General features: G+C 40.9%; 1 protein-coding gene across 1 annotated transcript in view; it reads right to left on the bottom strand.

Moving 5' to 3' along the window:
* Positions 1-16,210, bottom strand: part of LIMCH1 (LIM and calponin homology domains 1) — a 167,867-nt gene that overhangs the window by 64,203 nt on the left and 87,454 nt on the right. Inside the window, exons 5-6 of the mRNA XM_087724842.1 lie at positions 16,036-16,066; positions 8,571-8,681 (exon numbers count right to left, since the gene is read on the bottom strand). Coding sequence (XP_087580968.1) covers positions 8,571-8,681; positions 16,036-16,066 — 142 coding nt within the window. The remainder of the gene's footprint in view (positions 1-8,570; positions 8,682-16,035; positions 16,067-16,210) is intronic.

Raw genomic sequence — 16,210 nt, 5'->3', positions numbered from 1 at the left:
GATCGAAATTCAGACGCTCGGCAACTGACTTGCACTTATGACGATTGCAGTGTCCCGGGGTTACGTGATCCCCTTTCGCGACCTTCTGACAAGCAAAGTCTACGAGGAGGCCAAGTTCACTTAACAACCGGATTGCTAACTTATCAACTGCAGGGGATTCACTTAACAACCGTGGCAGGAAAGGTCGCAAAATGGAGGAAAACTGTTTTAACAACGGTCTCGCTCAGCAATGGGAATTTGGGGTCATAAAACGAGGACTACCCCTAGTCTGAGCCCCCCACCCCCGCAGCAGGGCTGAAAATGCAACTCAAATGATAATTTCATCTTATGGCCACAATGGAGCCCCAAAATCCTGTTGCTAAGCGAGACATTTGCTAGGTGAGTTCTGCCTCATTTTACAACTTTTCTCGTAGTTTCTATCTTTGTAGGGGTTTAAGCCAGCAAATGGTCGTTAAGTGGATCAAATCTGGCTTTGCTTGTTGGAAGATCGCCAAAAAGGATCCCATGACCCCAGGACGTTGCAACCGTCATAAATATGAGTCAGTTCCCAAGCGTCTGAATTTTTGATTCACGTGACCACGGGGGTGGGCTGCCACGGTCGTTAAGCGTGAAAAATGGTCGTAAGTCACTTCAAAAGGTCACTAAATGAACTACTGTAAGCCGAGGACGACAATAGTTCTTTCCAATGTTCACCCATGTTTCTTGAACGCTCAGAACAAATCCATTTCCTTCCTTACAACCACTTTTCTGGTTTACGAAAGCTGTTGTAGCTTTTGGAAACTATTAGACCAACCTTTTGAACCCGAAGCCACCAGGAAATAAAACACCATTGCCCAGACCCTGTGGGAAAACTGTAATTTGACTTCCCATTCTTTTTTTTTTTAAAAAAAGATAACCTGTTTGTTTCTATCGTTGAGCCCAGCTCAAAGGATATCCGATGATAGCCGTTAACATAATCCAGAGCAAGAAGTTGTTGGTTGGACATTACTTTTAAAATATTTGGACAAAATAGTGCCACCCCCATCTTTGGGGTTTCGCCGCGTCTCAATTGAAAGAGACTTTTTCCAAACTCGATTCAAAGCGAAACAAGAAGTGTTGTATCTTATGATTCTTCTTTTTTTTAAAAAAAAAAACGTTTTTTTTTTAAATTTTCATTTTCATACATATAACCACAAGGATACCATTCTCAGTGGTGGGGTTCAAATAATTTAACAACCGGTTCTCTGCCCTAATGATTTCTTCCAACAACCAGTTCACCAAACTGCTTAGAAAGTTACCAACCGGTTCTCCCGAAGTGGTGCGAACCGGCTGAATCCCACCACTGATACCATTACATCTTAACAATCGCTGTTTCATATTTTCCAATATTATATTGATTCCTCTTACCATCAATCCACCACAACTGTCATCTGCTCTTCTGCTTTCCTTCCACACACCATATTATACTCTATTTCACCTCCTTCCCTCTCTCCTCTCCCTCTCTCCTCCTTCCCTACCTCCTTTCTTTCCTCTGTCATCCCTCTCTTCTCTACTTCCCCTTCCTCTCTCCTCTTTCCACTCCTTCTCTCTCTCTCCTACTCTTTCTCTCCCTTCCGTTCCCCTCTCTCTTATCCCCTCTCTTCCTCCTTTCCTCTCTCTTTCTCCTTCCCACTCTCTCTCCGCTTAGTTTGCATGGTGTATTTCAGCGTCCGAGCAAGCTTCGTTTAATAGGGATGGTATCTTATGATTCTTGATGAATATATTTTCTTTTTAAGTATGCTGAGAGCATGGGCACCAAAGACAAATTCCTTGTGTGTCCAATCAACACTTGGCCAATAAAGAATAATTCTGTCTCATTCTATATTTTCACTCCCCCCACCTTCCTTGTGCCGAACAGAAACACAAATTTACGCAGGGCGGCTTAAAATAAAACAGAATTTAGTGAAGCCGTCTTAAACGCATCTTTGATTAAAGTCATAATCATTGCATTCATCTTCCACCCACTCTCATTCAGCTGGGGGAATCGTCCAACATTTAAAACCCATCAATCCCAGAGGGGGGAAACCCACAACTCCTTTTGACCAAATGCACATTTCCTAACACAACCGAGGAGGCTTAAAAATAAATAAATGAACGGAACCTGAAACACGGCTAGCCCGTTCTCCACATCTGCTTCGCGGGGGCAGCTCTCCATCCTGAGTTTCTAAGTTAGCATCTCCAAAACGTCAGGGAAGGGAATTCCTTCAAAATCATGATTATTGGATCCGCAACGCCAACGAAATAAACCAAAAACCCTCTGGATTTTACAGCTTGCTGTTGTTTCTCCGAAATGAACGAAGTTGCAGGCTTCTCCAGCAACGCCGAAGAGAAACAGCAGTTCTGGAAAAGGGGATGTCTTTTTTCCTCAAGCAACCAGACGTTTTTTAAAAGAAAGAAAAGAAAAGCAGAAAGCTCTTCCCTTGATGCCTCTGAAGAATTCAGTCTTGCTCTTCGCTTGCTGCCAGCTCCTGGCTGCAGGAGATCTGAAAGCACTTGTGGCTACCACACATGTTCAGAGCGAGGAGAACAATGGACGCCTTTGACAGGCGCCCGATTATAAATTCTTTCCAGGGCAAGCAGCACATACTAAAACGCGGAGAGCTCTCCAGAAGAAGGAGGAGGAGGAGGAGGAGGAGGAGGAAGGGTCAGGAGAACCTCACTTTTTAAGGAAAAAAAAGGGGCCCCTTGTTTCGGTTAGGATCTTGTCGAAGAATTCAGAGCTGGAAGGGACCCTCAGAGGTCTTCTAATCCAGCCCCTTGCTCAAGCAGCAGAGCTTATAAACCATTTCGGACAAGTTTCATTGAGAAGCAGAAGCTTCAGCAAGATGGGATGCCCTCAAGAACACGAGAAGAGGTGGTACCGCTCTAGAATGGAGTGGAGTGGAGTGGAGTGGAGTGGAGTGGAGTGGAGTGGAGTGGAGTGGAGTGGAGTGGAGTAGAGTAGAGTAGAGTAGAGTAGAGTAGAGTAGAGTAGAGTAGAGTAGAATAGAATAGAATAGAACAGAAAATAGTGTAGAGTAGAATTTTTTAGATAGAATAGAATATAGAATAGAAAATAAAATATAAAATAAAATAAAATAGAGTAGAGTAGAATAGGATATAGAATAGAATAGAAAATAGAGTAGAGTAGAATTCTTTAGATGGAATAGAATAGAATATAGAATAGAAATATAGAATAGAAAATAGAATAGAGTAGAATAGATTAGAATATAACAGAATTGAATATGGAATTTAATATAATATAGAATAAAACAGAAAATGGCGTGGAGTGGAATGGAATAGAATACTATTGGAAAATAAAAGAATAGAATAGAATAGAACAGAATAGAACAGAATAATATTGGAATAAAATAGAACAGAACAGAAAATAGTGTAGAGTAGAATTCTTTAGATAGAATAGAATAGGATATAAAATAGAATATCATGTAGAATAGAAAATAAAAAAGGAAAGAAAATAGAGTAGAGTAGGATAGGATATAGAATAGAATAGAATATAGAATATAACCGAACTGAATATAGAATTTAATATAATATAGAATAGAATAGAAAATAGAGTGGAGTGGAATGGAATAGAATAATATTGGGAAACGAATAGAATAGAATAATATTGGAAAAGAATAGAATAGAATAATATTGGAATGGAATGAAACAGAATGGAATAGAGTGGAATAGAACAGAAAAGAATAATAAAGAGTATAATAGAATAGAATAGAATAGAACAGAACAGAATGAAATAGAGTGGAATAGACTAGAATAATAAAGAGTAGAATAGAATAGAATAGAATAGAATAGAATAGAATAGAATAGAATTCTTTATTGGGCAAGTGTGATTGGCTACACAAGGAATTTGTCTTTGGTGCTTATGCTCTCAGTGTACATAAAAGAATAAATAATATATATTCATCAAGAATCATAAGATACAGCACCTAGTGGTAGTCACAGGAGTAGTTAGTCTCTTGAGTATGAAATCCGTAGTGAATCACAGAGGATGATTTAAAAAAAACCCAGAAAAGCTATCAGAGAGCCTTTCACCAAGTCTGCCACTGTCAGGGCTGTTTTATACTGTGCTAGTGAGGCCACATTTGGGAGTCCTGCACCCAGTTGTGGACACCATGATAAAAAAAAGATGCTGAAACTCTGGAAAACACACAGAGATGAGCATTCAAGATGATAAAAGATCTGGAGGCTAAATTGTATGATGAACGGTTGAGGGAGTTGGGGAAGTCTAGCCTATCGAAGAGATGGATAAGAGTGACATGATAACCATCTTCTATGGGACCCGGTGGCTCAGTGGCTAAGACGCTGAGCTTGTCGATCGAAAGGTTGGCAGTTCAGCGGTTCAAATCCCTAGCACCACGTAATGGAGTGAGCTTCTTTGACTTGTCCCAGCTTTTGCCAACCTACAAGTTCAAAACCACGTAAAAATGCAAGTAGAAAAATAGGAACCACCTTTGGTGGGAAGGGAACAGCGTTCCGTGAGCCTTCGGCATTAAGTCATGCCGGCCACATGACCATGGAGACGTCTTCGGACAGCGCTGGCTTTTTGACTTTGAAATGGAGATGAGCACCGCCCCCTAGAGTCGGGAACGACTAGTACATATGTGCAAGGGGAACCGTTAACCATCTTCAAGTCCTTGAGGAGTCACCACTGAGAAGAGGGGATTGACATTATTCTCCAAGGCCCCAGAGGAGAGGACGATGGGTAGGAGCTTCTAGAACAAAGACACACTTTCCCGATAGTGAGAATGGAGCAGCTTCCCTCTCGGGAATTGTGAGTGCTCTGTCGCTTGGAGGCTTTCAAGAAAAGATTGGACAGGAGGGTCTAAGGCCCTCTCTGCCTTGGACGAGAAGGGTTAGACTAGAAGACCTCCAAGATATAGGAAAAGAAGTGACAGACGCTGGAGGCAGAGTTAAAAGAGGGACCAGCCTAGAATCCCTATGTAGTCACAAGTAGACCGAGCCCTTCCCTTGAATTCCGTTGATCCTTCTGAAACTCCAGAAAGGTGCTAATGTTGAGTTGAGAAGATTCCTGTGAATAGGCTTTTAGCAATACATCATTTTGACTGAATGTTTGCCTCACTCCGAGACGCCTTTCAGCCCTAGGAGTCCAAGATGTTTATTAACGTGTATTTGTAAACAAGTGTTTCTTAGTTAGCATTCTTAGGTGTACAAATAGCTCTTGGTTTATTGACCAGTCACTTAATTAATGTTTGAAGCAAAGGTGGGTTCCTACCAGTTCGCACCTATTCGGTAGAACCGGTTCGTCAAATCTACCGAACCGGTTAGAAGAGGTTCCACCAGTGGACCCGGAAAGCAGGCCACACCTACAGAAGAGGTTCCGAAATTTTTTGAAACCCACCCCTGGTCCTTGGATATGATTATTCTACACTATCATGCTCCTATTTATAAAACTCAGTGCCTCTGTGAAAGGTAAGGATGACTCCTGCGTTTGTGGTGCAATCAGAACATTGCGTGTGTTGAAGTTGTTTTAACGCAAACCAAAGATGCCTTTTGAAAAACAGGTTTACATCCTATTCTTATGCATGCCAGTGCTGTGTGCGAGGTAATTTAAGGTGGTTCTGACAAGTGTCGTCGGCATCTTCATATCCGGTCACACGGGCGGCAAGCCACTCCCATCCAGTCACATGGGCGGCAAGCCACTCCCACAAAGGAGGCCACACCCACAGAGTAGGTTCGAACAATTTTTGAATCTCACCACTGGTTTGAAGCTACGTCGTACCTTCCCAGAACCACTTACGAGGCAATTATCGAAGTCACGATGGTCACTTCTTCCTACTCTTTACTAAATATCCTGGTTGTTCCAATTTGTTTTATCTCAATGAGTTACCATCCGATCTGTCGGAAGTTAATTCCCTGACCAAAGTGAAGTATGCTTCTATACTCTGCACAGTCAAATCTGAAATTAACTAACCCTTTTTAGGAGTTTCAGGATAATTGGATTTTTCTTGACATCTTAATTCATTGTGACGCTTACATTTTCAATTGCTGGTCTGTGATGGAATAAAGATTGATATTTGATTTGATTAAATTTACTTTAATGAACATCCAAAACTTTTCTGGAGAGCCCAAAACTTTTAATGAACGCCTAAAACTTTTCTGGAGAGCCCAAGGCTTTTAACGGACACCCAAAGCTTTTTTTTTTGAAAGCCCCAAACTTTCAATGGACACCCAAAACTTTTCTAGAAGACCAAAACTTTCAATGAATGCCCAAAATGTTTCAGAAGAGCCCAAAACTTTTAATGAACACCCAAAACTTTTCTGCAGAGCCCAAAACTTTTAATTAACACCCAAAACTTTTCTGGAGAGCCCAAAACGTCCAACAAACACCCAAAACTTTTCTGGAGAGCCCAAAACTATTAATTAACATCCAAAACTTTTCTGGAGAGCCCAAAACTTTCAATGAACACCCAAAACTTTTCTGGGGAGCCCAAAACTTTTAATTAACACCCAAAACTTTTCTGCAGAGCCCAAAACTTTCAATGAACACCCAAAACTTTTCTGGAGAGCCCAAAACTTTCAATGAACACCCAAAACTTTTCTGGAGAGCCCAAAACTTTTAATTAACACCCAAAACTTTTCTGCAGAGCCCAAAACTTTCAATGAACACCCAAAACTTTTCTGGAGAGCCCAAAACTTTTAATTAACACCCAAAACTTTTCTGGAGAGCCCAAAACTTTCAATGAACACCCAAAACTTTTCTGGAGAGCCCAAAACTTTTAATTAACACCAAACTTTTCAGGAGAAAACATCATTCCTTTGCTTAATTGTGGGGGCCCAACATGTCACTGTGTACACAGCCAGACCTCCATACCAAATAAACAAAATTCCTATTCTCCCTGCACATTTCCCAAAGTGGCATCTTTTCCCCGAGACGACAGCTTTTGCATACTAACGGGCCCGCATTTAATCCTTTGGCAAGCTGCCATTTTTGCAAAGCCAAAAGAAGAAAGGGAGAAAAAAAGCTGGTTTATGGCAGAAAGTTCAGCCGCAAACAGGCCTGGAAAACCGGGGAAACTACCCAGACTATATTTCATTCATAAAACATTCCTTGAAATATATTTAAAAAAAGTTTTGCCGTTCTCTCTCTCTCTCTCTTTCAAAAGAGACGCAGCATCTCCGTGAATTTTTCTATTTTTTTTTAAAGAGTGAATGCGTGATTGAATGAACGAACGAGCCAAATTGTAGGAAAAAAAGAGCTTTGGTTCGAAAACTGAAAGCTTTGTTAATATGTCCCCTGAAAATAGCCATTCATTTCAGCTCGGTTGAGAGTCTGGCATGCTAATAATTTGAAAGGGCAGAGCAGTGCGTAACAGAATGCCAAGAGAGAGGAAATCCAATTTCTACACAATGGGAGAAAAATCCGTGCTTAACAATGCAGTGTAACCAAAAAGGGTGCTATTTCGTCATAAATTAATTAATACGAGTCTACCTCACTTATAAGGATTGTCTAGATAAGAGCGATGAAGGGGGGTGATGATGTTTTTTAAAAAGATTATCTCCTGGAGATAATCTACATTTTATTAGTTTAAAAGATAAAGGTTCCCCTCGCACATACATACAAGTCGTTCCTGACTCTAGGGGGCAGTGCTCATCTCTGTTTCAAAGCCGAAGAACCAGCGCTGTCCGAAGACGTCTCCGTGGTCATGTGGCCGACATGACTCAATGTCGAAGGCGCACGGAACGCTGTTCCCTTCCCACCAAAGGTGGTTCCTATTTTTCTACTTGCATTTTTTACATGCTTTTGAACTGCTAGGTTGGCAGAAGCTGGGACAAGTAACGGGAGGTCACTCCGTTACATGGCGCTAGGGATTCGAACTGCCAAACTGCTGACCTTTCTGATCGACAAGCTCAGCGTCTTAGCCACTGAGCCACCGTGTCCCTGATTTATTACACTTTATTACAAAGTAAGGATAAGATACCCAAACCACTAGGCACAATTGAAGCCAACATGTTTTATTTTTTACATTTTATTTTGATGGATATGGATATGGATAACACCAAACCCACTATATATATATTACCCATAAATATATATATATTTATGACCCGTTGCAATGTCTTGGGGGATCTATGGTTCCCTTTTACAACCTTCTGACAGGCAAAGTCAGAAGGTCGCAAAATGGGGAGTCATATAACAGCGATGTGACTAGCTGAACAACTCCAGTGATTCACTTGTGGCAATAAAAGGTCGTAAAATGGGGCAAAGTCAGACAACAAGGGAAGTTTTCGGGCTCAGCTGTGGTCACAAATTGAGGGCTACCTGTTTGATCATCATCTTCTTTTAACAACCCCAAATCCCTTGCGGAGGTGGAGTCTGGGCAATCGAATGGTGCTTACTGGCCCGATGCCCTTCCTGTTGCCGATACGGAGTTTTGTTCGGCAGATATTTTCTCATTGTGCCCGAGAGAGAGAGATATCTGCCTCCACCTAGGATCGAACTCACAGCCTCCTGATTGTGAGGCGAGAGCGCCACCTCTAGGCCACCCCACCACTTCGAGAACTACCTGTATGTGAGAGGATAATTAAATTACCTTTTTCATCTGGGTTAACAATCCTTCGAATTCTTTCAGATTCAGTGGCGGTCCGTTAAAGTGACTGCTGTTGTTTGCGGTTTTCCCCAGCCAATAGATGGTGACCAAAACCTGAGGAATTAAAACGGACGTTAATTGGAACACATCGAAACCACCAGATCAATTCCATGCTACAAGTTATTTTACTCTTTCCGGAGCAAATTAAATACGTCCCCTGTTTATTTTTCCCGCCTTTTAAAAACAATTTATTTCCCCAAAAGCAAGCTGGATGCTTTCCCTCACGTCACAAATGAAAAAGAGTGCGGAATTGAATGTCAGTCCCAATTTTGTTTTGTCCCCAAAACCAAATGCACAGGTACAGCATAGGTGGTACCTTGCTCAATAGCAGTAACTGTGAGAGGGATCTCGGAGTCCTAGTGGAGAACCATTGAAATAGGAGCCAGCTGTGGGCAGCAGCTGCCAAAAAAGCCAACACAGTTTTAGGCTGCATCAACAGAGGGAGAGAATCAAGATCACGTGAAGGGTTAATGCCACTTTACAAGGCCTTGGGAAGGCCACACTTGGAATATTTGCATCCAGTTTTGGTGGGCACATTATAAAAAAAGATATGGAGACTCTAGAAAGAGTGCAGAGAAGAGCAAGAAAGATGATTAGGGGACTGGAGACTAAAACATATGAAGAACGGTTGCAGGAACTGGGAATGTCTAGTTTAATGAAAAGAAGGACTAAGGGAGACATGATAGCAGTCTTCCAATATCTCAGGGGCTTCCCCAAAGAAGAGGGAGTCAAACTATTCTCCAAGGCACCTGAGGGCAGGACAAGAAGCAATGGGTGGAAACTCATCAAGGAGAGAAGCAACTTAGAATTAAGGAGAAATTTCCTGACAGTTAGAACAATTGATCAGTGGAACAACTTGCCTCCAGAACTTGTGAATGCTCCAACACTGGAGGTTTTTAAAAAGAGATTGGACAAGCATTTGTCTGAAGTGGTATCGGGTTTCCTGCTTAGACATAGGGTTGGACTAGAAGGCCTCCAAGGTCCCTTCCAACTCTGTTATTCTATTCTATTCTATTCTATTCTATTCTGTTCTGTTCTGTTCTGTTCTATTCTAATCTATTATATTCTATTCAGAATTCTCTTATTCTATTCTATTCTATTCTAAACTGTTCTAATCTATTCTAATCTATTCTATTCTATTCAGATTTCTCTTATTCTATTCTATTCTATTTTGATGTAATAGCCATGTTGTTGCGTGCAGAGGGTACAACATCTCTCTCTTCCTAACCTGCTTTCTAGCCTTTCGTAGGCCTCGACTTACAACATCTCACTTAGTGACCATTCAAAGTTATAACGACACTGAAAAAAAAGGACTTGGATATAGATATAGATATAGAGATATAGAGATATAGAGATGTATAGAGATAAATAGAGATAAATAGAGATAGATAGATTTCGATAGATAGATAGATGATAGATAGATAGATATAGATATAGAGATAGAGAGATATATAGATAAATAGAGATAGATAGATAGATAGATAGATAGATAGATAGATAGATAAACAGACAGACAGACAGATAGATGATAGATAGATAGATATAGATATAGATATAGATATAGATATAGATAGAGATATAGAGATATAGAGATGTATAGAGATAAATAGAGAGAGATAGATAGATAGATAGATAGATAGATAGATAGATAGATAGATAGATAGATAGATAGATAGATAGATAGATAGATAGATGGATAGATAGACCGGGCTCAATCCCTGATTCATACAAAATAGTTAAATAAAACAGAGGGACTCTAATTAAGTGAAGTTTTCGTTTCAAATGCCTCCCCCCCCCTTTCTTGCTTTCATAATCCGCCTCTCTGGGTATTTATTAAAGGAGAGAGAGATTTCCTGCAAATCCCATGTAGAGCTTGTAATCTTTGAAACCGACGATCAGATAAGCGACAGGAAATTTCCACTCACGGGGAATAGATTCAACCGAGGGGAGAGAGGACGCACACGCCCATTTATAATTGTGTGAACCGAAATGGTTCCCACTTTTTCTAACTTTTTAGGAAGTCCAGCTTTTCTATATTATCATTTCCGTTAAAGGAGGAGTTGGAGGATACGGTGGGGGTATTATTTTCCCTGCTTCCATTCAGAAACTTGCCTGAGTTATTCATCTTTGGCTTCCTAAAAACAAAAACAAAAAAAACCTCATAAATGAGGAGTTGAAATATATTAAAATGGAAGATGTTTTAATGGTTATCCAAACTGGATGGAAGAAACAGCGACAGAGGGGAGATTTGGAACAACACAGTATCAACAGGAGAGACGTTCAAATTTCTAGTTTCTACCATATCTCAAGACCAAAAATGGTCACCTAACATCAAAAATGTCATCAGAAAAAGCACAACAAAGATTGTTCTTTCTGCGCCAACTCAGGATGTTCAAACTGCCCAAGGAGCTGCTGATTCTGTTCTACAGAGGGATGATTGACTCCATCATCTGCACCTCCATCACTGTCTGGTTTGGCTCTGCAACCCAACAAGACAGACACGGATTTCAGAGGAGAATCAGAACTGCAGAAAAAACAATGGCTACCAACTGGCCTTCCGTGGAGGACCTGGACACTGCACGGGCCAAAAAAGAGGGCTGTGAAAATATCTACAGACCCCTCGCATCCTGGACATCAATTGTTTCAACTCCTACCCTCAAAATGACGCTATAGGGCACTGCGCACCAGAACAACTAGACACAAGGACAGTTTTTCTCCTAAATGCCATCTCTCTGCTAAACAAATAAATTCAACACTGTCAAACTATTCATTACTATTAGTCTTCTCATCATTCTTACCACCCATCTCCTCCCACTTATGACTGCAGGACAATAGCTTGTTGCTTGTATCCTTACGATTTATATTGATATTGGTTGTTTCCTGATGGCTTATTTGTACCCTATGACTATCATTAAGGGTTGTGCCTTAAGATTCGTGACGAATGTATATTTTCTTTTATGTACCCTGAGAGCATCTGCACCAAAGACCAATTCCTTGTGTGTCCAGTCACACTTGGCCAATAAAGAATTCTATTCTATTCTATGTTATGCTATGCTACGCTATTCCATTCCTCTATTCTATATTCTATTCCATGCCATTCCATCCCTCTATTCCATCCCATCCCATTCCTTTATTCTATTCCATTCCATTCCTCTATTGTATTCTATTACATTCCATACCATGCCATGCCATTCCTCTATTCTATTTTATTCCATTCCATTCCTCTATTCTATTCTACTCTATTCTAACTTCATTCCTCTATTCTATTCTATTGCATTCCATTTTCATTCAATCTTTATTCTATTCTTCTTCAATAAAGATTTCTATTCTATTCTATTCCATTCCATTCTCAATAAAGATTTCTATCCTATCCTACCCTATCCTATCCTCAATAAAGATTTCTATTCTATTCTATTCTATCCATATTCTTTCCATATTTTGTTCTGTTCTACCCTACCCCACCCTACTCTTCATTCTACTCTACTCTACTCTACTCTACTCTACTCTACTCTACTCTACTCTACTCTACTCTACTCTACTCTACTCTACTCTACTCTATCCTTCGAAGTAGCCAAGGTAGCTGTTATCTCTTAAGTGGGAGAACTCCCCAGTTTGCAGGAATGCACAAATGCTTTATAGCCTGTGAACTTTCCTGCCTTCCCTCTAAACGAGGTTTGAATTTCAAAGCAGCTCTTTTTCCTCCCGTCATCCTGATTGAAACCAGGAACGTCCGTCCGTCCTTGAAATATCAGGATCCTGCATAGCGAGGAAGGAAAGTTTGAAACGCGCTCGGTCCCAGAGTTAGATAAACTATCCAAAGCCAGACCCAACCTCTGGAGTGGGTGCACTCCAGACTATCCCCATTCTGTTTCCCTGACATCCTTGAGTCGTGCTAAGGAAAAGCCCAGAGATTTTCAATACAACTTGGAAGCCTATAATTGTAACGACGGGTTACTCCCCCCCCCTTTCAAAAAAAAAAAAAAAAGCATATTATTTTATCCGGTCTGGCTTGTCACCGAGAAAATAATTGGGTTTTTTTTCCCCTCCCCCCTCCCCAACAGCAAAAAAGGGGCACGCCTATAGCTTTCCGAATAAATAATGTTTCGGTTTGCAAGATTTACTGAGAATGCTCTGCAGAGGCCCTCCTGTTAGGAAGTTGCTGGAATGAGTTTACCAAATGCACAATCTTTTGGGTTTTTTTTTGCAAAACTTTTGGTTTGAAACCTCAGCCGAGTTATCACAGCAGTTCTTTCTTGGAGAAACATATATATATGTGATATATATATGTGATATATATATATATATATATATATATATATATATATATATATATATATATATATATATATATATATATATATATATATATATATATATATATATAACATATATATGTGTGTGTGTGTGTGTGTGTTTGTGTGTGTTTTATTTGTGCTGATAAATAAATAAAGGGAGACTAGTATAGATCTATTTCAAGCTATTTAGCTCTCATCAGCTAGCCATACCCTTACTGGGATTTGAACCTGGGCTACATTACATACTAGGCAGACATCTTAGCCATTAGGCCACAGGCTCTTATCCGTTATCAGTGAAAAAATCTAATATATATATGGAAACATTTCGGAATATTCTGAAAAGAAGTGGCTTAAAAAGTGCCTTTAACAGAATAACAGGTAAAATGACTTGTATCTTTGGCAATGGATGTGTAGAAAGTTGTCAGAGATGCAGAATCCCAGAGTTGGAAGGGACCTTGGAGGTCTTCTAGTCCAACCCCCTGCTCAGGCAGGAAGCCCTATTAACATTTCAGACAAATGGTTGTCCGATCTCTTCTTAAAAACGTGCAGTGTTGAAGCATTTAAAACTTCTGGAGGCAAGTTGTTCCACTGATTAATTGTTCTCACTGTCAGGAAATTTCTCTTTAGTTCTAAGTTGCTTCTCTCCTTGATTAGTTTCCATCCATTGCTTTTTGTTCTACCCTCAGGTGCCTTGGAGAATGGCTTGACTCCCTCTTTTTCGTGGCAGCCCCTGAGATATTGGAAGACTGCTATCATGTCTCCCCTGGTCCTTCTTTTCATTAAACTTAGACATACGCCAATTCTTTTCGAGAAATAACTCCGAATCTAGAAACTCCTTGCTAGAGTCCAAGCCAACATCCAAACTCTAGAAATCTAGAGATTCTTTTCCAGAGCCCAGTCTGAAATTGCGGTTTTTATCGGGTTCTTAAAATTAAAATTGCACGCTGCCTGTGAGAAAACCACAGGCTCTAGCTTAGTGTTTCTTGCATCACGCTAAGCTCTTGGGTTGCAATTAAAAAGAAAGATTAAGAGATTGCCCTGAATGACCCTCTTTCCTGACTCATAAACCGACCCCACCGAATTAAATTGGGGTGTGTGTGTGTGTGAAATGCCAAGAAAGGACAGGGTCAGATGTAATTCCCTGCAGTGCGTGTGTGTGTGTGTGTGTGTGTGTGTTTAAAAAAACAACAACCTTGGCATGTGAATATTTAAGGTCAGGTTCTCCATACGAACAGGGAGGGTCTGATTTTTTTGGAGCCGCCTCTTCTGATTATCATCTTTCTGCTGTTCCTTGGGAATGGAACCCTTTGGCTTTTCGCTGACGTTACTCAAGAATGAATGAAAGGGAGGTGCCCATGACGTTGACGTGAAGGGACCTTATGCTCTGTGTTAAGGCAAAAATCAGGATTTTCGCATGGCATGCAGAAATCTTAATTGTGGGCTAAAATCAAGTTCATTGCATTCATTTTGTACAATGACAATGAAGGATATGTATGTATGTATGTATGTATGTATGTATCGATGGATGGATGGATGGATGGATGGATGGATGGATGGATGGATGTTTGAATGTTTGAATGTTTATTTTATTTATATGCCGCCCTTTTCCCCCGAAGGGGACTCAGGCCGGCTCACAACTCAACCAAGGGAGGGGGATACAGACAAAAATTAAAATTATTTAAAACACACAACAGTCATACCATTCGAGGAGGGGGGCAAAAGCTCTTTAGCCCCAGGCCTGTCGGAACAGCCAGGTTTTAAGGGCTTTGCGGAAGGCCTGGAGGGTGGTGAGGGTTTGAATCTCCACGGGGAGTTCGTTCCAGAGGGTCGGAGCAGCCACAGAGAAGGCTCTCCTCCGGGTAGTCGCCAGTCGACACTGGCCGGCGGATGGAATTCGGAGGAGGCCTAATCTGTGGGATCTAATCGGTCTAGAGGAGGTAATGGATGGATGGATGTATGGATGGATGGATGGATGGATGGATGGATGGATGGATGGATGGATATAAATGGAACTTTCTTGAGCTCAGTGGGATATAGTTCCATATAGGAAGAACACTACATAGATTCAGCGGGGGAGGGATTCAGCTGGTTCGAGCAAACTGGATGCTAATCAAATGGAATGGAATAGCATAGCATTGCATAGAATAGAGAACAAATGAAAATGGAATGGAATGGAATAGAGGAATGAAATTAGAATAGAATAGAATAAAGAATGAATGAAAATGGAATGCAATAGAATAGAGGAATGAAATTAGAATAGAATAGAATAGAGGAATGGAACGGAATGGAATAAAATAGAATAAAATAGAGGAATGGCATGGCATGGCATGGAATGTAATAGAATAGAATAGAGGAATGGAATGGAATAGAATAGAGGAATGAAATTAGAATAGAATAGAATAGAATAGAATAGAATAGAATAGAGGAATGGAATGGAGGTGCCTTGGAGAATAGCTTGACTCCCTCTTCTTTGTGGCAACCCCTGAGATATCGGAAGACTGCTATCATGTCTCCCCTGGTCCTTCTTTTCATTAAACTAGACACACCCAGTTCCTGCAACCGTTCTTCATATGTAAACACTAGTTTGGTCATCGAAACATATTCCTCCTAAAGTTTTATTGTGTTACTGTTGTTGTTGTTGTTATTATTCAGAGGACTTGCTGTGTTCCTGGACTCTGTTCTGCTGACGGAGGCTTTGCTATTAACTCATCCAAACGTGAGCAAAATTAGCTTCGCATCCATGGTGTCCAACCTTAGTCACTTTAAGACCTGTGGATTTCAACTCCCAGAAATCCCCAGGCAGCAAGGAATTCTGGGAGTTGAAGTCCACAAGTCTTTAAAGTTGTGGTTGGACCTCAACTCCCAGAATCCCCCAAATTCCTCCCAATTGGAGTTGCCAAGGTTGGATACCCCCCTGTGCCCGGATCGCCAAAAATCAAAGTCCCCGCGAAGAAAAAGAATTTCTTTCTTTCTTTCTTTTAGCCCCAGAAAGATATTGGAGTTTCAACCTTGATTTGCTACAAACACAGACACACAACCGAATAGACACACCTGACCGGACCCGATCCTGCACGTAGAAGGGCTGGGGAAGAGCTACGCGTTGGAGTACTTACGTTTTTCAGCTTTCTGTTCCCATCAAGATTCCTGCAAAAGGAAGGAAGGGGGGGGGAAAAAATTTCAGAAAGCAGAAATTCCTTCCGCGGTTTGTATCATGCGAGTGGTCACATGTTTCCCCTCGCTGGAGTCGGACAGGATGTGTGTCTGCTGGTTAGAAAACACACAACCAAA

Source organism: Thamnophis sirtalis, unplaced genomic scaffold, assembly GCF_051295495.1.
Source record: "Thamnophis sirtalis isolate CommonGarterSnake01/CBP01778 unplaced genomic scaffold, rThaSir2_p1.2 scaffold_10, whole genome shotgun sequence".
NCBI lineage: Eukaryota > Metazoa > Chordata > Lepidosauria > Squamata > Natricidae > Thamnophis > Thamnophis sirtalis.
The sequence above is the reverse complement of the archived record's forward strand: the minus strand, read 5'-3'. Positions and strand labels throughout refer to the sequence as shown.